Here is a 24,312-nt window from a genome sequence, read left to right as displayed (position 1 = left end):
TCTTCTCTCAGTCAGCCTCACTGCAGTTTCCAACAGTTCCAGTTTTGTCCTCGGGCCCAAAGCCTTGCAAGTGTTTTCAGCTCTTTTTTTCTTTCACATCCCATGTCCACATTGGGTCAGCTTTAAGAATATGTCAAGAATATTGCCACGTCTCACCAGCTCACCCGCTACCATCCTATTCCAGGCCTGCATCAGCTCTTTTGACCTCCAATCAGGCCCATTGCAGAAGCTTTCTAGTTGGCATTCCCATTTTCACTGTTGGCCCTTGTGGTATGTTCTCCACATAGCAGCCAGAGGGATCATTTCAAAATGCAAGTCAGATCATAGCACATGCCTCTGCTCAAAACCTACCATTTGCTTCCCATCACACTCAGAATAAAATCCAGTGTCCTTCTGACGCCGTACAAAGCACTGTCATGTACAGTGTCTGCCCCCTACTTACCTTTTGGACATCACCTCTCCTCCTTCACTACTCCAGCCACTCTGGGCATGTTTGCCAGTCACACCTGGCATCTCTCTCTCTCATCACGTACCTACTTACTGACAGCTGTTCCTGAAGATAACACACTGCACTAAAATGCTACTGGGGAGTCTATTTCCCTCTATTCTAGGTGGGAGTCATTAAAATGCAGTTCTGTAAACCTTCTATATCAGTGACAAATTACCACATTGAGATAATGCTTAATATATTGGACCCTGATCACCAGACAATTAGGCATTGTTAGTAGGCCATTTGTGCATAGTAATGTTTGCTCTTCCGTTGTAACTGCTCTTCTCAAATGCTTTCCACAGTTTTCTTTAATACTTTCTCAACTTTTTTGGCGGGGGGGAACTCATTGTGTAACACTAGGGAGAAATAAGAGCTAACTATGGAAGACTAGAAACCCAGGCTAAGTGGGTAATAGTAGAGAATGGCCCACACTGAGTATGAGGCTGGTGCCATTTAGCTCTTGCAACAGTGGAGATTTTTTGGTGCTTAGTGAACTTTTCCAGGAGTTTCCATATGAGTCTGACATCATACCAATTGTATTCAGAATGTACCTTGAAATTGTAGTCCTGTGTCGTTTCATTAAAAAATTTTTGTTGAGTTTTAGAGACAGAAACATAAATTTTCTTTTATAAACACTGACAAAAGACATTGGATATTGAGAGATATTTCTAGTCTTTGGTGGTTGTATATTAAAAATAAAGATAAAGCAAGCCGCCATGCTGTACTTAGTAAAGTATTTCAATTATTTCTCAATAAAACTGGAGAAAAAATAAACCAAGAGCTCTTCTCCAAGGGAGTAACGTTCTTGGGGTATGCTTTACACACCTACATGTATACATACTTTTTCTCTGTAGTAGAGATTCTATTAAAGATTTAGTAAGAGATGAAGAAGGTTTATGAAACATATCACCTGATACAATAAAAATTCCCATCAGACGTTTCTCTTCTATGAAGTTTGTGTACATTTCTGTCTGTCTGTCTGTCTCATTTTAACATGCTGTGTTTTGAATGTTGAGGTTTTGCTGTTTTGGAAAATAAATAATAAAGTTAAGAGAAGTCTTGAAATAAGATTGCTAGCACAGAAAATATAATTATTGAATAAAAATTCACTTTTTATCACCACAAGGTACCAGGATATGAAATTTAGGATCAGAATTTTTAGATACTTTGGCAAGAGTGCTATTTTAACACAAGTAGCGTAAAGGGAACTATAATGGAAAAAAAATGGAATTGGTAATGAAGTCCTCCATTTTCCCATATGATGGTGAAAACCCCAAATCTTTGAAGTTGGTAAACTCCAGGAAGTAAATGCCAATCCGATCCCATCACTCCCTTCTTCTTAACCTTCTCCAGTGACTTCCTATTCTACTTGGAATCAAATCCGCCCTTCCTCCAAGCCTCACAGCAAAGTCCCAGGGATCTAATCCTTGCCTGTACCTCTGACCTTGGGTCAAGTAGGGTGGTGTTTCCTGCAGGCTCCTTATGCTTCAGCCACACTGCTCTTCTTTCAGCCCTCTCTGTTTGGAATGTTTTCCCACATTCTTAGCCTGGATCCATCATTTTATGAGGTTATAACCATTACCCCTTAGAGAGTCCTTTCCTGCTTCTCCTTCTTAACAGACCCCTCAGTTTTCTTACCCCTTCGTTTCATAGAAAAAGTTGCATTATAACTTACAAATGCCAATGTCTTATTTATCCCTCTGCTTATTCTTTTTTTCCCTCCCCCTTGCATCAGAATGTAATACTGAGTCCTGTTTGTCATTAGTGTCCCATCACCTTGCATAGGACTTGGCACATATTAGGTATTCAGTTCATATTTTTGAATGAATGGAGATCTTCCAGAGAAACATTAGTGAGTTAAACCAAATAACTTGAAGGTTTTCATAAGATAAAATAGCATAAAGAGATAAACATGCCAAGTTGATAATTCATTTATGTTTATAATCTATCATCTATAACATCTAAATATATTTTACATTTTTTATCGTGGTTAAATATATATAGCACAAAAATTACCATTTTAACCATTTTTAAGTGTGTAGTTCAATGGCATTAAGTGTGTTCACAATGTTGTACAACCATCCCACCATCCATCTCCAGAACTTTTTACCTTTCCAAACTGAAATTCTATACCCAATAAACAATCACACCCTGATCCCCCCTCCATCCAGCCACTGTCAACCTCCACCTCTACTTTTTGTTTCTATGAATTGGCCTGTTCTATGGGCTTTAGATGTGGAATCAAGCAGTATTTGTCCTTTTGTGATTGGCTTATTTCACTTAGCATAATGTCTTCAAGGTTAATCCATGTTGTAGAATGTGTCAGAATTTCCTTCCCTTTTTAAGGCTGAATAATATTGCATTGTATCTATGTATCACATTTTGTTTATTCTTTCATCCTTTGAATGGACAGTTGGCCTTCTTCTACTATTTGGCTATTGTGAGTAATGCTGCTATTTATACGGGTGTACATATATCCGTTTGAGTCCCTACTTTTAAGTTCTTTTGGGTATATACCCAGAAGTGTAATTCCTGAATCATATGGTAATTCTATTTCTAATTTTTTGAGGAAACACTGAACCATTTTCCATAGTGGCTACAGCATTTTTACTTTCTCATTAGGAATATACAGAGGTTCTGGTTTGTCTATATTCTACCCAACACTTAACTATTTTCTGTTTTGTTTTGTTATTTTTAATAGAACATATCCTAATGGATGTGAAGTGGAATCTCATTGTGGGTTTTAATTTGCATTTTCCTAATAATTCATGATCTTGAGCATATTTTCATGTTTTTATAGGCCATTTGTATATCTTCTTTGGAGAAATGTCAATTCAAGATCTTTGCCTGGTTTTTAGTCAGGTTGTTTATTTTCTGTTGTTGAACATCTAACTATTTTATGTAGTAGAAAATATACTAAAATACTTAAGGTATGTCTTATTTCTCTCTATTCTTAGGGGTACAAAATATAATTTGCTAGCGCATACTACTCTGACCTTGGAAAGTGCTGAGGATAGCTTCAAGACCCATAATCTGTCCATTAATGGAAATGGTGAGTACAGTCTATATTTTACTTACTGTGTATGTTATGTCAATAGATAACATTGTGGCAGTAGTAATTTCTAATTTTAGTATGCCCCTCTGAAGCAGATGTTGGCTTAAATAATGTAGGCATGCATGATTCTGTAGGTTCTTTCTAATATGTCCATCTCCTCCCCCAAAAGAGAAAAAAATGTTATGTTTCCCTCATGCCATTTGCCAGAGATTTGTTTGTGAGGCTACTAGCTCAGTGAGAACAGAAAGGGTTTTGTGTATTCTCAATCCTTGTCTTGGACTTGAAATTGATTACTTCAACACCCTTCTAATTGGCAAAGACCTATCTTATTTTTATTTTTATTTTTTTATTTTATTTTATTTTTTTAATATGAAATTTATTGTCAAATTGGTTTCCATACAACACCCAGTGCTCATCCCAAAAGGTGCCTTCCTCAATACTCATCATCCACCCTCCTCTCTCTCCCACCCACCTATCTTATTTTTAAAGTTGAATTTGAGGAAGCCAACCCTTATGTTGGTAGAAACAGAGGATTGGGGAAGGTAGGACCAAATTAATCTTAACTGTGTTATCTCTGGATAATATTGATAGTTGTAGTGTGTCCCCCACCAAAAAAATAATAATAATAATACAGCAAGGTGAAAAAGGGACTTAAGCAATTAGGAAGGTTCATAAAATTTAGCATAAGCATTCTCCATTCTCCCAGATTATTTTACCTATGAGGAATCATACAGAGTGGTGATGGTAAAGTAGTTTGGAAATATAACTTGGCCACTTATTCTTGTCCATTTTCTGAAGCAGAATATATAAAATTACGTACTACCCTATTTGTACATATTGTTGTAAGGATGCGTGGCTCTGTACTGATGAGATAGATGTTTTTACAACAATATTTTTTAAGTTTTATGCTAAAACTTACGTTAGGGGTGGCTGGGTGGCTCAGTCGGTTGAGTGTCCAACTTCGGCTCAGGTCATGATCTCGCGGCTCGTGAGTTCGAGCCGTGTCGGGCTCTGTGCTGACAGCTCAGAGCCTGGAGCCTGCCTCTGCTTCTGTGTCTCCTTCTCTCTCTGCCCTTAACCCACTCGCATTCTGTCTCTGTCTCTCTCAAAAATAAATAAACATTAAAAAAAATTTAAAAATATATATATATATAATTTACTAAAACTGATCCAAGAAACCATAAACCTAAAGAACCCTGCAACTATTAAAAATAACTAAATAAGTTACATACTGATATAATCATACAATGAAATACTTTAAGCAATAAGATATATAAATACTGAATGAACAAAAACCAAGTCACTAAGAAAACATAATGTGATTTTTATCCATATAAAGTTCAAACCAGAAAAAAACTAAATTGTATTATTTAGAGAAGCACACATAGGTGGTAAAACCAAAAATAAATGCAAGGAAGTGAATACCATAAAAATTGGGCCACATTTACATCTAGAATAATTAAGAAATAATGTTGGCAATTTTCTTTCTGGACATGGGAGTAGTTATGCATAAATTCATCTCATAGTTATTTGTTACATTGTACATTTACATTTTAAGAACTTTTCTCTATTTTTTAGTGTAAGTTTTATTTTTAAATTTTTTTAATATTTATTTATTTTTGAGAGAGAGAGACAGAGACAGACAGAGCACGAGTGGGGGAGGGGCAGAGAGAGAGGGAGATGCAGAAGCAGAAGCAGGCTCCAGGCTCCGAGCTGTGAGCACAGACCCCGTTGTACGGCTCGAACCCACGAGCGTGAGATCATGACCTGAGCCGAAGTTGGACACTTAATCAGCTGAGCCACCCAGGTGCCCCAGTAAGTTATATTTTTATACATATGTGTGTATTCTAAAATTTCGGGTTCATAAGCATTAACTTCTTCACAATAGCTTTATTGAATTTCTCCAGTACCTGTAGTGATGTTTCTCCTTTCCAACTGATAGTGGCTTGTTGTATGTTCTCTGTCTTTTTATTATCATTCTTGCAGTAGGTTTGTCAGTTTTTTTTATTCAGTAGTCTGTTCTATATATTCTAATTATTTGTTAGAAATAACTATTGTAGTCTATGTATTACTATGAGAGGTCTGATAAAATCTGCTGTGATTGTGGATTTTTCTAGTTCATAGCCATGTCTATTTTTGTTTTATAATATTTGAGCCTTTATTGTTTGATACACACAATTTTTAAATTGTGCACTTTCTTCTACTCTTTTAGCCTCAAACTGTTCTTATTTTTATATTGTAGATATGCCTCTTCAAGCAGGATTATATACTGGATTTTAATTTTTATCCAGTTTGACAATCTTTGTGTTTTTTAATGGAGCAGTCATTTTGCATTTGATACCAAATAGTTTATAACCCATATTATATGATATTAAATATTTATGTTTAAATCTGCCATCATATCCTGTGTTTGCTGCTGGTCTTATATATTTCGTGATGGTTTTTCTGTTGTTTCTTGCCTTTTTAAGGATTGATAGTTTCATCATTTCAGTTTTTCCTTGTTCCAACTTAAGTTGTAATTCTTTTTCTCATCTTTTAGAAATTACTTCTGGAAATGCCATTAATCATATATGTTAAAGTCTAAAATTAAAAGATAGTTTTACAGGGTGCCTGGGTGGCTCAGTCGATTATGTGTCCAACTGTTGATTTTGGCTCAGGTCATGATCTCACAGTTCACAGGATCAAGCCCTACATCTCTCTCTCTCTCTGTCTCTGTCTCTATCTCTCAAAATAAATAAATAAACTTAAAAAAGAGATAGTTTTACCTTTTTTTAGGCAATGCAAGGACTTTAGAACAGAAACTCCATTTCTCTGACCTGTGTGCTATTATTATATATTATAATTCTATTTGATTTTTAATTTCACAAGATGTTTTATACATTTTATATTTATTTAAGTTTACCTAAAGTTTCTGTGCACCACTTGTATCTAATACCTTACATCTGGGATCATTTTCCTTATGCTCGAAGTATAATCCTTAAGAATTTCTTTTAGTATGTTCCACTGATATCATACACCTTTGTTCTTGTGTTTGAAGATAACTGTTTTTTGCTTCATTCTTGAAAGATATTTTTATAGGATACAGAATTTTGGTAGTTCCCATTTTTTTCTTTTTGAATATTACAGATATAATTCTACTATCTTCTGGCTTCTTTTACCAGCTACTGAAAATCATGTCAGTGTGTCACTTCTGTGACAGTAGCTTTCTTTTCCTTTTAGCTTTGGTTTTCTGAAGTTTCATTATGATAAAGGTACATAATTTAATTTTATTTATGATGCTTTTGGAACTCTAACTTCTTTAAATTATTGATTGGTGTCTTTCATTAGTTCTGGACAAAATCTCAATTTTCCATTCAGAGAGCCTCTGCTCCTCCATTCTCTTTCTTTTCCCCCAGCATGCCTGTTAAACCCGTGTCAGTTGTCCTCACTTTATCCTCTCTGTGTGTTACCCTTTATGATGTGTTTCCTGCATGCATTGTCAATGTTATTTCTTAGGTTTTTGGTGAAAGAGCATGCATTGCTGTTTTATAGCCTGTGACTAATAATTCAGATGTATAACGTCTTTCTGGGTATATTTCTATTGTTTTTTCCTACAGGTCATGATGTCTCAATTCCTTGCATATTGGGTTATCTTCATATAGTTGTCATTAAAATCGAAAGTTTATGTACAGGAATAAATTGATGCAGGCACCTGGAGGGACTATCATTAGGGGCCCACTTTATTCAAAGATCATGTCTGAGTTTTTCCGGACTCCTTGTATCCCCATCTCTAGGCACTGAGAGTCCTAGGCAGCAAGGCTGGTTTATTTCTGGTTCACTGCCTAGGAACCCTGTCGGTGGTTCCTCTGGGATGTCAGCCTAGCATGGGGAGGATCTCCCATTAACCTTGTTACATAGTTCAGGCCCTAGACTTTGATTTCTGTTCTGCTTCCTCATCTTGCAGGATCATTAAATCATAACCTCAGCCTTGCTGGGATTGGCAAATGCTCTCAGGACAAACACAGCATCTGTGGTCACTTAACTCACTGGTTCTCATCAAATTTGTACTGGTAATTTCTTATGGTCTTGTTACCTTTTTGTCGCTCTTGGAAGAAATTTTAAATATATTTGATACAGCATTTTCAATAGTTGTCAGTGGGAAGATTGGTCTGCACAATCTACCCTTCTTACCCAAGATTTGAAGTCCGCAATATTATTAGCATTATCAATTTTATCACAAAATCTAGCAGATGAAGTTTATTGTCATTTCATTTGTGTCAGTTCTCTGATTATCAATATTGCCATCATATGTTGAGTGTCTATTATGTATCAGACACTGTTCTATGAAATATTATTCAGCCTTAAAAAAGAAGGAAATTCTGCAATATGTGACAACATGAATGCCCCTTGACAACACCACACTAACTGGAATAGCCAGTCGCAGAAGGACAGACACTGCGTGGTTCCATTCACATGAGGTATCTACAATAGGCAAATTCAAAGAAGCACAAGAGTAGAATGGCAGTTACCAGGGGAAAGAAGGAGTTGCTAATTAACAGGTATAAAATTTCAGCTATGCAAGATGAATAGGTTCTAGAGACCTACTGTATGATGTAGAGCCTATTGTTAACAATACTGTATTGTGCATTTAAAAATCTATTAAGAGGCGGGGTGCCTGGCTTAGTTGGTTGAGTGTCTGACTCTTGATTTCGGCTCAGGTCATGATCTCACAGTTTGTGAGTTCGAGTGCCACGTTGGACTCTGTGCTGACAGTGCAGAGCCTGCTTGGGATTCTCTCTGCCTCTCCCTCTGCCCCCCCCCCCCCCCCCGGCTCTTGGGCACACACGCTCTCTCTAAATAAATAAATAAATAAATAAATAAATAAATAAACTTAAAAAAATCTCTTAAGAGGATAAATCTTCTCTTAGGTGTTTTTACCACAATAAAATGTAAATAAATAAATAAGTAAACAAACAACCAAAGAAACAAACAAACACTTCTAAGCAATTTTCATTCCTAGTTGTCTGTGGGATGTGTCTATAAAGAAGCATTACCATGAAGTGATTAATGGTGTGGACTGTGGCACCAATCAGCCTTGGACTCATATTCTAGTTCTAGCACTGTCTAGTTCTGTGACCTTCACAAGTTCTTCATTTTATTGTCATTTACATTTTACAGATGGGTAAATTGCAGCCTAGAGAATATAACATGCTAGGTCATGTAGCTAGGAAGTGGGTGAGCCAGACTTTAAATAATCCAGGACAGGCTGTGCTCTCTCTGCTATGCTTTCTGGTCAGGGATGATGACTATTAAAGCACCTGAAGACTCAAAATACTATCCATGTGTGAATAATGGAATTGATGATGAAAAGCCCCATTCTTTCAACCAAATCATCCGAAAAGTTGAGGAAAAGAATACAATTCATAAAGGAAGCATTAATTTTAGCAGTGATTCCTCAGTTGTCTTCAGTGTTCTGTAAGATATTACTAGACTCTTGTTCAATAAAATACTCATGGGTAGATCAGCATGGGCACTGTGTGGTATGGCTCTTTTTTAGAGAAATGCAATACAGACTCACACACTGTGAGAAGTCTGAGACTGCGCTTAAAACAGTAACACCCAAAACTGTGGGCACTGGAGTTTGTGGACTCCACAGAAGAAAGTTAAAGAAACAATAACCCATATGCCTAACTCTTCATAGGAGGTATATTCCTAGAATGTGTATGAATTAAAATCTTGTAAATCAATCCTATTTGGAAAAAGAAGAAATATTCTAATTTAAAGGAAACAATTTTATACTGAAAAAAAGCCACCCTCAAATTTATTCATTAATATAAATCTATGTTAATACATTGGGTTTTCCTGAATAAAGTTATGTCAGTGTCTGTAAAATCAAGAGGAAATAACTATATTTTCTAAAATTTATAACTCAGTTTTATTATTCTTGATAATTGAAAGGAAAAGCTAAAATGGTATCTTCATCATCAAGAAATTTTTATTCTTTTTATGAAACAATGAAACCACATTGTGAAGATTGACTCACAGGGAACTAAGATGTTATCTGGATTCTTTCCCTTGCCTGTGTTTTGTTTTTGTTGTTGCTGTCATTTTTAAACACCATTTTGTTCTCCATTTGAAAATATAAATGAATTAGATAAAATCTTTAAGTAGTGAAAAGTTAAGTTGCTTTTTCACTTCCTGTTTCATTTCATTTTGTCCTAATGTCGCCCTTGGTTAGAAAAGAAGAATTAAGCATTTGGATTAGATAATTTGTGCAGGGATGGAGGCAGCACTGAAAATGGAAAGGGCGTGGTCTGGGGAGTGAGACTGCCCTGGATATGAAATAACAGGAAGCTGCTATGTGACAGACACAATGATAGATGCCATTTCCACATTATTTGATTTTCACAACAGCCCTCCTTCTGAAGATGGGCAGTATTTTTAAACATGAAGACTTGGTCCTCAGCTGGGTTAAGTGACTAGATGGATGCCATGTTTCCTGTCAGAAGTAGAGAGAAGAAGCTGTGACTCTGCACTTCATCCACGGTGGTCCTCAGCTGTGAAGAGACCCTGGTCAGAAGGGATAGGTGATTGCAGAGTATATGGCAAGGGGTCTGCAGAAAAAGGAATTCTACATCCAATATTGCTTTCCAAGGACCATAGTCAGGAGGAAATTATTTTTCTCTGCATGCTATGAAATCTAAACTTCTTTTACTGGAGAAGCACATTTGTTACGAGTGGTACTTTCCAGGATACATTAGTGATGGAACAAACTTTATGAACTCGTATGAAAAGCTAATCATCATTTATGGTTCTATTTTTTAACAAAGTGTATCCTAACTTAAAAATAACTAGCCTACAGATATTTAGAACATAAGCCATCCATAAATCTAGGATTGCTACATAAAGAAATTTGCTTTCAAAGTTTAAATTCATAAATCACAAAGTTGATTTCAGATGTTTTACTCAGATGCCTGCTTTTATCGAATTTTTATTTCATTTCCTGCCTATTTTAGAAAAGGAGTTTCTCCTATATCTATTTATTTATGCCTGTGTTTTGGAATCATTGCCTGTGTTCTATTTATGCATTTATTTTTCCAAGGTCAAACCCTTTATTTCTGAAAGGTAGCAGCTTTACCAAGATATTAGTAAAAAAGATTTGAATAGTCCCAGACAATTTGTTGTGCTCTATTCTTAATAATGAGCAGGCAGGTTGTTAAAAACTTTTTTGTTTTCCTTTGTGTACTTTATTTAGGCACATCTTTTTCATGTAACTGATGTACCAAACCTTGGCATGGCATCTGTATATAATTGTACTTTTACCAAAAAATGTTTCATTTTCCAGAGTTATTTTCCAGAGTTTCCAGATTATTGACTTTGGGGTCAAAAATCATAACAACCAATGGCTAGCAATTTTATAGGCACTACCAACAGGGATACACTGAAAACTTTGAAAATCAGTTTTGTGTGGTCCATTGTGGGCAAAGGGCCACATATTGGGAATCAATTACACAATGCTTTCTTTCCATGCAGATGTGAAGGCTGTATGTCTATCTACACACTACATTAAGGGAATATCTTAATGTTTTTTGAAAGAACTTTTTTAAACAATTGCAAACTTACAAAAAAGTTACAAGTTAAATGTCAAGATCTTTTTCCCAAAAGAATTTATGAGAGCAAGTTTACGTGATTCTCCACTGCCTCCAAATATGTTATTATATATTTCCTACTAATAAGACATTGGTTACATCACTACCACTATTCCAAGTCAGTAAATGAATATTAATACATTACTACCATTTAATCATCAAACTCTATTAAATAAAGTATTGCTTCTTGTCCCAATAATGTCTTTTATGACAGAAGGATCCAGTGCAGAATCATTCATTGCATTTAATTATCACGCTTCTTTTAGTTTCTTTCAAACTGGACCATTTCTTCTGTCTTTTCTTGGCATTCATAACATTGACATTTAAAAAAAACTTTATGTAATGTTTATTTATTTATTTGGAGAGAGATAAAAAGAGCAGAGGAGGGGCAGAGAAAGAGAGAGAGAGAATCCCAAGCAGGCTCCATGCTGTCAGTGCAGAGCCTGACATGGGGCTTGAACCCATGAACCACAACATCAGGACTTGAGCCGAAATCAAGAGTCAGATGCTTAGCCAACTGAGCCCCCAGGCAGCCCAATAACCTTGATATTTTTAAACATCATAGTCAGTTACTTTGCAGAAGGTCCCTAAATTTAGGGTTGTCTGATGTTTTCTTGGGATAAGACTTAGGATATGCATCTTTGGCAGGAATATCACAGAAATGATACTGAGTTCTTACTGAGTTCTGTCAAGTGGCATGTAATTTTGATTCATCTCAATACTGATAATTTTTACTTTGATCACTTGATTAGTGTGGTGTCCGCCCAGCTTCTCTACTGTAAAGTTGCTCTTTTGTTTCCCCTTTGAAAGAACTTTTAATATGTATTTTGTGTGGAAGAGGGCGGTGGCTTGAAACTATGTAAGTGTATGTCTTACTGGTCTTTCAATTTATTCATTTGTTTATATCAATATGGACTCATGTTTTCCTGTTTTATTCAGTGCATCATAATCTGTTAATATCATTGCTTGTTTTAAGGTTCAAGTTGTCTCCAATCTGGCCAATGGGAACACATTCAAGAAGGGTTCTGTTGTCTTTTTGACAGTGTTCTCATCATGAGTACTTCCTTGCTTTATGGCATAACAAGGTATTTCAGGTTCATCCTGTACTTTCCTTGCCCCAGTCATGGAATCGGTCATTTCTCCAAGGAATGCTGGTTCTTTGTAATGGAAATAATATTTAGAAGACATGAGCTGGGCTCTAGATATATTAGAGTGGTACTGTTAGAGTGTGGCTTTCCACGGGCGCTCTCAGTGGACACAGCCATACACATGCTTATGTGTTTTGTCCTGTATTTCCTAATCTCTGTATGTTGGAAATCATGAGTCCATACCAGTGCATCCAGTTCTAATCTAACAGCACAGAGTTCATTCTACACATTTGTAACTCCTTTTTCTGACAGAAAGAAACCTGTCTTTTGTACCTTTAATGCATTTTCTTCTTTGATCAGCCTTCCTGAAAGCAACCATTCTTTTATCTCCCTTGAATAGATACTCTCTTCTCCTTGTTGGAGCTCTGACTCCTCATTCTAGGCTGCCTCTTGCCCCGTGTAGACTCTCCTTACCTTGCTGAGGCTCACACAGGCCTGGCCACCCCAGGCTTAAAGTTCCCCTGCCTGGCTGCCCTCTCCCTTACCTCAAGTGGACACCCTCCTCAGCTGGCCTGTGCTCTGACACCCCATGCCCACTGCCTCTGTTCTCAGATGCCCCCCTCACTGGGCTCTGACACACTTTTCTGGGTCACTGAATGTGACCTTGCTGCTCTCAGACTCCAACTGCCATGGCTGAGTCACCTGCCAAATATGCACACTCTCCTTACTCTTTGCATTCTGACTCCTCACATTGGGCAGCCACACCATGTAGACATCACTCTGCTTGGGCCTTGACTCCCCACACCAGGCCACCCCCTGAGGAGAAATCCCCCATGGGCTGTGTCCCACGTGGTCCATCTTCCTCAGCCCATTCAGGCTCTGACACCTGGTGCTTGACAGCTCTCTTACTCACCATTCCCATCCTTCCTGGCTCCAGCACCTGGCATAGGTGCCCGTGGGGGTGGGCTCTACCTAGTGACTTACAACTGAATTGTGCAGTAAGGGAAGGGAAAGAAGAAAGGCCAAGAGGCTTATACAAGCATTTTCTTGAAATTGTCCTCTGAAATGTTATGTTCAGATCACTTTATTAGATATTACAATGAAAATCAGAACACGAAGTAGAATTTGACATATAAAAATCATTTTATTAGAATGTTTTTTATTTTAAATGAGTTTACTTATATGCCCTGAACTACCTTCATTGGTTAAATACTTTAAGATCAAACCAGAGATCAAGAGACTAAAAGCTCCACGTCTGTTTTGGGTAAAAGCATTATCAGTTTAACATCATCCTGTCCTATTTTCTCATATTTGATTTTTTCGTTAACAGTGGCATCGCTGTTTGAGTATGATGAGCCTTTACATATGTTCTTATACACAGCAAAAAAAATTGCAAAATAGAAAAAAAATGAAAATGTATAATGACCTTAAATACACATGTTTGTAACTTGCTTTTTTTTCTATCTTGTTTAACTAGAGGAGTCTTCATTTTGGCTTCCCTTATACGGCAACATGTGCTGCCGCCTAGTTGCCCAGCCAGCGTGCGTGGCTAAGGATGCATTTGCAGGATTTCTACATCAGCAGGTTGGAGGACTTTGAATATCCTACAATTATAGCTACAGTCTAGATCTTAATATACTGGCAGTTTGGTCTTCTGATAATGAAAAGTATTATTTTTAAAGTGTTCCTTTAAATGGCTATTTTCCCAATGTTAGGCATAGAATGGGGGTGAGAAGGTGGGAAGGGGAGGGGTCTAATGCAGGCTTGATGGCTAAGGAGCCACTTCCAGGTCCCTCTGCTTCATAATGGCCGTAGCAGGACAATCAGCAGCAGGGACCCCTCGTGGAAGCAGATTAGGGCTGTTCCCCACCTTTCAGAGAAGGCCTTCCTGGCAGACAGCTTTTGGCACACTTAAGGCCTCTGGGCTTCCAAAGTTGCTTCTGTGGCACCTACTCCTGATTTATTTATAACCACAGTTATTTACATGCAGTAAATAATTAATTACGGGCTTCAGTGAATCAATACCTTTTTAAAAAAGATTCCATTAAGAGGAAAGAAAATTTGCATTCTTACAGGGTAGTCAACATTTTCCAGTATTCTGAGAACAGTAAGGGAAAATTATATTTTGAGTATTGAGTTATTTTTATAATTTTTTTGAGTTATTAGATGGATTGCTGTGGAATTTGAAGCACTAATTTTTAATAGACTAGCTTTTCTAAAACTGCATTGATTTATGATCCTATATGTGTAAAAGTTATGTGGTAATCATTACCTCCATTTGCTTAATGCTTTTGAGAATTCCAAACCTTTCTTCTGTGATATTAACTTACTCTTTCATTTTGGACTATTGACTTATTGTACATTAAATTAATGGGTAACTCTATCACATTAAAAAATTTTTTTTAAACTAACATAACTTTGGTAATTTAAGTATTTTGTTGAATTTAATGTTAAGATGATAAATAATGATTAAGGTTGATGGCTTCTTGAATTTTTTTTCAGCAAATGGTAGAAAGCCTGATTAGTTGGAGAAGGTTGTACTGTGTTTTAAGAGGGGGTAAACTCTATTGTTTTTATACACCAGAAGAAATTGAAGCCAAAGTGGAGCCAACTTTGGTAGTGTCCATTAACAAGGTAAATAAAACGCTGTTTTGAAAATAAAGACATAACATTTTATAGTTTGTTCTTTTCCATACAATTCACATTATTGCCACTTTATGAAGGAAGGGGAAGGACTGCTGAAAATAGGTTAGTTCATAAAGATAAATTAATCTTCTCTTTTTCTTCTATTACAGAGCTTATCCAGTAAAGGAAATACTGTATATTTCCTAAGAAAACATAGTAATTGGAAATCTATACCAGTAAATAGATTTTAAAGCAGAGAATGTAACTCCACATTAACAGGATATTTAAATTTTTCATGAATTTATTTAAGAGATAATATAAACATAAACTGACAGCTCATGTTACAGTGATGCTTTTTCTAGAAAGTTAGTATTCAAATGAACCCATAAAAAGATATTCCCGGGTGTACTTCCTGATTTCTTAGGGGATTGATGGGCAGTTGTCCAACCTTCTGTCAGAAAAGGAAAGCCTGATTCTCTCTCTCCCCTCCCCCCCTCTCTCTTTCTCTCTCTCTCTCTCTCTCTCTCTCTCTCTCTCTCTCTCTCTCTCACACACACACACACACACACACACACACACACACACTTATCGCATGATCTTAAATTTATCTTCACCTGTTACCTAAATCTAGTGTTTATTAGAGGGTTCCTCCCCTTTTGGCATTCCTACTCTAGAGCACTTCTTGGCATTTCTAGAGCAGAGTATCATGTTTTCTGTCCATAGTCTATACTTACTTGTTTCTAGTTGTTTTACTTTGCTTGTTTTTGCTTTTGGAGTGGTTGAATTGAAGTATCTGGTAAAATATGAGCCATCACATCTGTTAACTGTACATGTTCTGCTTGACTTGAAATTATCTTTTGAAAAAACATAAAGTTGTATGTCTTGAAAAACATGTGGATACTGTTTTACTAATCTATAAAGACTTGAGTTAATTTCTGTGATCATTTCCAATAATGACATTTAGTCCATTTCTATCCTGCTTTTAGAAATTATACTGCTTTTTCTTAAAGGAACTTCTTCAGTGAGACCTTTTACATTAAGGTCCACTTAATTGATCTGTGTTGTGTTTTAGAAAGATTAGTGTTGCTCTTAAATAATATAGCTCAATATTAAAACATGGTGAATTTATTTTAGTTTAGATAATTAGGTTGGTTTGTGAAAAGTATATTTTTTATTGGAAAATTGATATATTTTTTCATTACTTGCCAATGTTTTGTTTTGTCTTGTCTTGTTTATGCAGTGTCCACTTTTGCCTGGTCTTTTGAAAATTGCAGATGTGCAGAAAAGTTGAAAGAATAGAATAACAAACACCTATATACTTTTCACCTAGAGTCTTTGGCTGTTGTTAATATGTTGCCATATTTGCGTTCTCTTCACGTAGTTTGAGAATTTTTTCAGAACCATTTGAAAGTAAGTAGCCCACAGCATAACATTTCTTCCCTGGAATATTTCAGTATGTTTCAGCTAAAAACAAGGACATTTCCTTCATGACCGTATTATTTACCACAGTCATGAAATTTACTGTTGATAAAATATTATCTAATATATAGAGAGCAAATTGTCCCTAAAATGTTCTAATTTTTCTTTATTGTTTGATCTAAGACCCCCATCAAGGATCACAAACTACAGCTGGTCACCAGGTCTTTTGATTGTTTCCTTTTTACCTAAATTGGACCCATCACTCATTGCCTCTTTTTTCTTTTTTTGTCTTTTACTATATTGACATTTTGTAAAAATCCAGGCTAGTCCCTAAATCTGTTTTTGACTAATTGTTTCACTAGATTCGAGTAAATATTTTTGGCAAGAGTTCTGCATAGATGATTTTATCTAACCTGGTTTTCACTAGGTAGCTAGGTAGTGAAAAATGGAATTCTACCGATTTTTTTCTTACATGTTGTGCAGTGGAATATGGATAGTCAGACAACAAATTAAAATGTAATCTAGACAGATGATATTTTAAATTCATTTATTTTATTTGAAAACAGTCTTCAAGGTATTCATTTTACCTTATCAGTCCTTTATGGTAGACAGAGCAGGTAAGTCAGCCCTGTTTTATAGGTATGTTATTTCTGTTTTACAAGTGAAGAAACAGACTCACAGATCAGATAGAACTTGTCTAGCTAGTAAGTAAAATTATATGGCTCACTGTTTTTCTGTTTCCTTACAGACATACTGCTAGACTAGATTTGGAAGGCAAAATTAGACTTTTTCCCATCTCTGTACCCACTCTGAATAAGTTATGAGAGTAAAAACAGCTCTGAAGTGAGGTTTTGAGTCTGAGGCCACAGTTAACTACCTACCTATAGGCAATGGCTTAGACACGTATTGAATCTTTACCATTTAAATTTAAGAGGCAGTTATAATGGAACCCCTTTGTTACTGTAACCAGTGTATTTTCTTGTCTGATGACAAGGGTGTAATTCCAAACAAGCAGTTAACAGTGTTTACATGGTCTGGCTGAATTAATCTTTTTTCAATTGACTCATTTTTCCGTGTAGTAATAAAAGCTGGTGGCCTGGTGACTGATAGGATTCTGTAGTCAATCAGCTCCATTATTAAGATGACTAAAATCACCATACTTAGAAATCCCAGTGGTGGTTCCACAATTGACCATTACAAATTCACAGGAAAATGATTAATCTAGTAATTTGTATAACCTCAGCCTTAGACTTGGGGCAGTATGGGCTGTATTTGACCCTGACGACCGATGACATAAATTGTCATTGCACATGACTTTTGTCTAAAGTACAAAAGAGAATTTTAAGATTAAACCATGAGGTAAGGGTTAGGTCGAGAAGATTAATATAATTTAGTTGCTGATCTCAAAGATTAAACTGATAACACAGTCTTCCATTCTCTAGCTTTGTGACATTGCTGTCTTAATTTTCTCCAGGACTGATTCCTGCCCTTTCTCTGTAGCAGCTTTTCTCTTTGCAGTTCCTACTTCTACCTCAGGCTTCTTTTGAACCCTTCCATTTACCTGAAAACTTCACTTTTAACAGTAAATGCCCTGGTCTTCTTGTTTAAATATGACTATCTCAGTCAAGAAATGTATTTGTTACTTCTGTAAACCTGGCCGTTATGTAATTACATCTCCTATTAAAGTAATTTTTACTTATTTTTTTCTCAACTTAGAAAATTATTCAAATTTATAGAAAAGTTGTAACAATACTATAGTGACACTTTCATACCACCTAGCTTTAACAGTTACCATTGTTGTCATCTTTGCTTTATCTCTTTTTTTCTTTTGGGGGGGAGTTTAAATGTTTTTTAAAAAATTTTTTAATGTTTATTTATTTTTGAGGGAGAGAGAGAGAAAGAGAGAGTGTGTGTGAGCAAGCGAGGGGCAGAGAGAGAGAGGGAGACACAGAATGGAAGCAGCATCCAGGCTCTGAGCTGTCAGCACAGAGCCCTACGTGGGGCTCAAACTCACAAACTGCGAGATGCTGACCTGAGCCCAAGTCAGAGGCCTAATTGACTGAGCCACCCAGGTGTCCCAAAACAAAAGTATTTAAAAAAATTTTTTTAATGTTTATCCATTTTTGAGAGAGAGAGAGAGAGAGAGAGAGAGAGAGAGAGAGAGAGGAGGGCCAGAGAGAGAGGGAGACACAGAATCGGAGGCAGGCTCCAGGCTCTGAGCTGTCAGCACAGAGCCCAATGCAGGGCTCAAACCACGAACCGTGAGAACATGACCTGAGCCAAAATCAGACACTTAACTGACTGAACCACCCAGGCGCCCCATAAACTCTTTGTATTTAGTTTTAATTTGCTTTATGATGGTATAGTTGACATAAAATAAAACTCACCAATTATAAATGTACAATTTGATAATTTTGACAAATAATATACAGTTGTGTAATCATTACTACAATCAGTATTGGATTATAGGTTTTTTTAAGCTTTTTTGTGACAACATTTAAGTTCTACTCTCTTGGTAAATTTTAATCATACAGTAGTGTTATCAGCTATAGTCACCCTCAGATCTTATTTATCTTACAGCTATAAGTCTGTAAAGTCTCTTATCTGTATTTTTTGCTGACCATTTGAACATAAGTCTCCAACATTGATACTTTATCCCTGAATACTTCAACATGCAACTCTTAAAAATAGGACCCTTAAAAAAAAGTGTGTTGTGTAGATGAAATTACAATACCATCGTCACAGCTAGCCAAACTGACAATAATTCTCTTATAACTTCTAATATCCAGTCCATATTCAAATTTCCCCATTTTCCCTAAAGTGTCCTTTTAGCTTTTACTTTCAATCTAGGAACATTCAAGGATTGTACATTCTTCTCAACTGTAAATTAGGTCTAGAGGTTTGCTTAGATTCATTCTAAACATTACTTACAAGAATATTTCATGCATAATGACAAATACTTTACAGGGCATTCTGTTCAGAGGTACATGATGCTGGGTTGTCTCATTTTGGCAATGCCACATTTAATGACTTGGTTAAGGTGGTGACTACTAACTCTCTCCTGCATAACGGTAAGCCATCCTCTTTACTATTAGCAAGCAATCAGTGAGGTGATAGTTTGGCACTGTTTGTATATCTTTGTTGTCCAGTAGTCTTTCACATAATGGTTTTAGCGACCGGATTGCCCTTGTCTGAATTGGTTATCACACTGGAGATTGCATATGTTGTTCTCACAATACCCTTCATTCTACATGTATTAGCTGGCATTCTTTAATAAAGAAGGACTTTTTCTCATCAAGCAACAATGAATTCCAGTCCCTCCTGAAATGGCAGGATAAAAGCTTACTGTTTTAATTACCAATTTTCAGAGTAAGGAGTTGGTATTTTGGTCTTGTATTGATATTGGCAGTATGTATCAGAGCAGCATTACTCCCTCCAGAAGAAGCAAATGAATGTTGTGTCTATTGTGTTCCCCCCGGATTAATGGTAAACTCATAGATTTTTATTTATTCAATGTTTTAAATTACTTGATCTTAAAATATAAGGTAGGTATTTTAATTGTTTGACTTTGGAAATTTCTATGGGATACATGCTAAACAGGATCTTTGATAAATGCCAACTTGGTATTTTCTGATATGTAGAGCAGGTAAGCACCAAATAAACCTTTTTTTAAAAAATTTTTTGTTTTTAATGTTTATTTTTTATTTTGGAGAGAGAGAGACAGAGCATGAGCAGGGGGAGGGCCAGAGAGAGAGGGAGACACAGAATCTGAAGCAGGCTCCAGGCTCTGAGCTGTCAGCACAGAGCCCGACGTCGGACTCAAACCCATAAACATGTGATCATGACCTGAGCTGAAGTCAGATGCTTAACTGACTGGGTCCCCCAGGTGCCCCCAAATAAAACTTTTAAGAATGGTTTTGTTTCAGTTTTTAGTATATTTTCAATTCTGGGTCTCTAACATCTTTTTATGCTTAATACTGTTAAATATTAAATATAAATCAGAGTTCTTTTCTCTTTGCTGTCTTTCTTCTTATCTCATGATTTAGAAAATAATAATTTTGCTTAATGCTACTATAAAAATTATGTGAAATCATAAATTTTGCAGTTGCTAAGGTATATAAACAATAATTCTGTTATTTTGATCACAGGATCTGTTCTCTAACTGTAATTTTTTCTAAATGGCATTTCCTGTAAAGCTAAGTCAGTTTATTAATTTTCATAGGGAGCCATCTGTGGAAATAGTTACATTAAGGGAAGAAAAGCCTGAGCTATTCCCCTCCTGTTTTCAATCCAAATTTGAAAGGATGATTTACTTCAAAGTGATTGCTTCAACTTCAAAAAACTTCACTATTAATGTTGTTGAGCAAGACATTCCCAATAAGGGATACTTAACAGTGCCATTGAATCTTCTATATATTGTAGAAAACATTTTATTAGCCAGTTTTATCCATTGCCAGTGTGGTGAGTAGTGGAATGGAAAAGTGGTGTGGGTCTTTGAGATCAAAAGTTTTTTCTTGATTTAGATACTATACATCATTTCAATAATGAATAATAAAATTTGTACTAACCAAATCAATATTACTATTTGGTCTGATAGATCTTTGTTAAATTATCTTGAAATTGCTTTAACCATTATGTTTGTCATGGACCCTAACAAGCAAAATTATTATGAAGCACATGGGATTTTTTTTCTGATTATGTTAGTCCTTTAATGTCTCAATCCTATCAACTATTTAGATTGTCGTTTATTAAATACAGCAAAAATAGTTACTTAAGCCTTTTCCTTTAGGAATTTACATCTGATTTCATTGACATAAATTGAAAATAATTATATCACACTAATACTAATCCTTCCTAATGCTTGGTTTGATTTATGGTTATGGTTTATGTATTTCCAACATTCCTTGCCAAATATTGTGAAAGTATGCTTTCTTTGTTACTAGAGTGTGTATGAGGTCTAAAGCTTGTTTTTCGTCAGTAACATTTTGTCTTCATTCCTGATTAACAAGACTTTAGACCAAACACCTTTCAAAGAACTCATTTATTCTTAACAACATGTTCATGAGGAGGCTGTGAGTGAAGTAATACTATCTCAGCATTATAGGTAGGAAAGCAGGCACTTAGTTCTTTGTACTTGTAGCTTATTTTTAATTTGGGGAGGGGACATTTAAAGATAATCTTTAAAGAGAATGATAGAAATAAACCTGTCTGTATCCTCATACATTGTCCATCATAAAATTATTTTGAAGCAAATCCTGGAGGCTATATGATTTTACTTATAATTATTACAATTATCATACTTAATGAAAATTTATAGTCATATATATAGTCAATATATCATCAAAAATTCAGTGTTCAAATTTTCCAGCCTTGTAATTTTTTAAATAGCTTTTGAATCAGGATTTTAAAATAATGGTTATATATTGCATTTAATTGATTTGATCTCTTAAATCTGTAACTCTGTTGGAGTTGTCTCTTGGTCTCATGCATACACACACTCTCTCTCACACACACACACAATTTATTGAAGAAATTGAGTCATTTTTCCTACAGAGTTTTCCATACTCTGAATTTTGCTGATTGCATCTTTGAGTTGTCTTTTTTTCTCCTATTTTTGGATCAGATTTTTGTTTGTTGGTTGATTGGTTAGTAACAATATATCTTAGGAAATATTGTGTACTTTTATTGGGAGACATTTAATTGCCTGGGTCTTCTAATCATGTTAACATCCATAGGTGAGTATTGATTGCAACATTTATTTCATTAGGGATTGCAAATTGGTGGTATTTTAACATTCTTTCTTCATTTATTAGGTGGGATACCTCTATATTATCAGCTATTTGGTTGAGGTACAATTCTTATAGGAAAGACAGAATAAAGACTTTAAGATTTAACTAGTTGCCAAAACAATGAGGTGGTTCCTTAGCATCCTTCAAAAGTGACAAGTGAGTCCATTTTTTTTTTAAATTTTGAGAGAGTGAGTGAGTGGGGGGAGGGGCAGAGAGACAGACAGGGTGAAAGAGAATCCCAAGCAGGCTCCACACTCAGCACAGAGCCTGACATGGGACTTGATCTCACAACCGTGAGATCCTGACCTGAGCCGAAATGAAGAGTTGGATGCTTAGTTGACTGAGCTATCCAGTTACCCCCAAATGAGTTCATTTTTAAATATCATTAAGAATTTATGGGTTTAAAAACATTTCATGCATTAATCCATTACCATTGGATTCTTATTGACATTTAGATAGTCCCATCTTTGGCTACTGGAAGCCTCTTCAGTTTGGCTCTCGAGTCCTTTTGATACAATCCTATTAATCTTTGATTTTTGGTAGGATAAGAAGTTCAGGGATTATCCTATATATTTTCTGGCCCAAGCTAAGAATTAGCCATGTCTATAAAGAGCTCTGATTCCTTTTAGTAGGAAATAATATTTAGAACCCATAATCTGGGTACGGAGTAGACTTTTTAAAGATCGTATAGTCAAAAGTAAGGTAAGAAACAGTGCATAAATCTAGTCCCAATTTAGTAATTTTCCATTACCACAGAAATAGAGAGGTTGAAGTACAGTTTTAATTTAAAGTAATGAACAGCCTAAAAGAAACTTTCCTTTGATTTCAGAGTAAATTATATTTTGTTACAAAATTGACTTCTCAGATTATATCTGTATTGATTTCAGTTGGCCTTCTCTGGGTCCCCACCATCTCATGCAGTGGAAGGTTCCAGTTCAGTATGTGTTGACTGATAAAAGGAGATCCAGCCAAAGATTAAAATTTCACAATGAAGTCTCAAATTTATCTGCAGAGCAGTAAAAGTTGACTGTAAAACCTCCCTAATCAACTAAATGGTTTTGGATTAGCAAAAAGCAAGACAGGAAACTCTGATTTTAGATAGAAAACTTATTTTGGGACATAAGTTTCCTCATCTATAAAGTGTTGGATTAGGACTATTTCTGCGATCCTCATATGTCAACCTAAAACTGTCATTATCTGAGTTGCTCTTCTCTTATCTCATTAATTTATTCTTCATGTATTTTTCAATCACTTAGTGAGTGCCAGGCAGTATTTTAGGTGGGAGAAATAGTGGGAGCAGAAATGCCTGTTTCTTGCTTTCAAACCCTGCTAAGAGGAGACACTGCCCTCATCTAAGCGTCATGTGAGCCCATAATGATAACAGTCCTAAAATTCACCTTATGTTTTCTAATCCATCCCTCACTGAAGTTTCAAGAACTCTTATTGATACTTGGCCCAGAATGAAAAACAGCTTGCATGGACTTTCTGACATTATCAGAAACTTTATTTAATGACTTTTTCTTTGACATCCAGTTTTTGGTTGAAAAAATTCCCATTAGTTAAATTATTTGGGGTGATAAAATATAGAAGTTAATTCAAATGATCTATTCTGCGTTTCATTTGCACCTTTTAAAAGCTTCTCATGTTTGAAAAATTTAGTGGTATTTATGGTCCTCAGAGCTAATGGAGTGTATAGTGTACAGTATTTATATATTATTGCATTATATTCTCTTAGAAAGATATAAATGATCCAGTTCATCAGATTTTCTACATAGCTATTTTCATTTGAAATGATATCTTGGTATTATTAAAAATGTACATATTCATCTATAAAAATCACACTTTCCATATTTAAAAGTTGAATCCATTTTAATCCTACATACAAAAGGTAGTCATAAATTTGTATTCCGATAGATTTGAATGGAGAGAAAAGCACAATTTCAACAACAAGAATAATTCATATTTTATTGTTTTTTTTTTAATACTGAGAGAATAGAGGGTTCTCCTGCCTTCCTCCCCCACTGAGTCAGCCTTCAGTAAGTCTTACTGAGAGCATATTAAAGATTCTTTCTGGAGCTTCAGTCATTCTCTGCTGGTGATAATAAGCGTTATACTTAAAGAGGTTGATTACATGCATTTTCAGCCTGCAAGGATATCAATTAGGGTACCATTTTGTTTTTATATTGTATAAATAATTGCTTAAAAGAGTTAATTCACA

General features: G+C 35.7%; 1 protein-coding gene across 3 annotated transcripts in view; it reads left to right on the top strand.

The window, feature by feature from the left end:
• The window catches only part of RTKN2 (rhotekin 2), a 72,034-nt gene that overhangs the window by 37,296 nt on the left and 10,426 nt on the right, over window positions 1-24,312 (top strand). For all 3 annotated transcript variants that reach the window (XM_042960630.1, XM_042960632.1, XM_042960631.1), the window contains 3 exons: window positions 3,448-3,542; window positions 13,739-13,845; window positions 14,764-14,895. In XM_042960630.1, the coding sequence (XP_042816564.1) occupies window positions 3,448-3,542; window positions 13,739-13,845; window positions 14,764-14,895 (334 nt within the window). The remainder of the gene's footprint in view (window positions 1-3,447; window positions 3,543-13,738; window positions 13,846-14,763; window positions 14,896-24,312) is intronic.

Source organism: Panthera tigris, chromosome D2, assembly GCF_018350195.1.
Source record: "Panthera tigris isolate Pti1 chromosome D2, P.tigris_Pti1_mat1.1, whole genome shotgun sequence".
NCBI classification, from domain to species: Eukaryota; Metazoa; Chordata; class Mammalia; order Carnivora; family Felidae; genus Panthera; species Panthera tigris.
The sequence above is the reverse complement of the archived record's forward strand: the minus strand, read 5'-3'. Positions and strand labels throughout refer to the sequence as shown.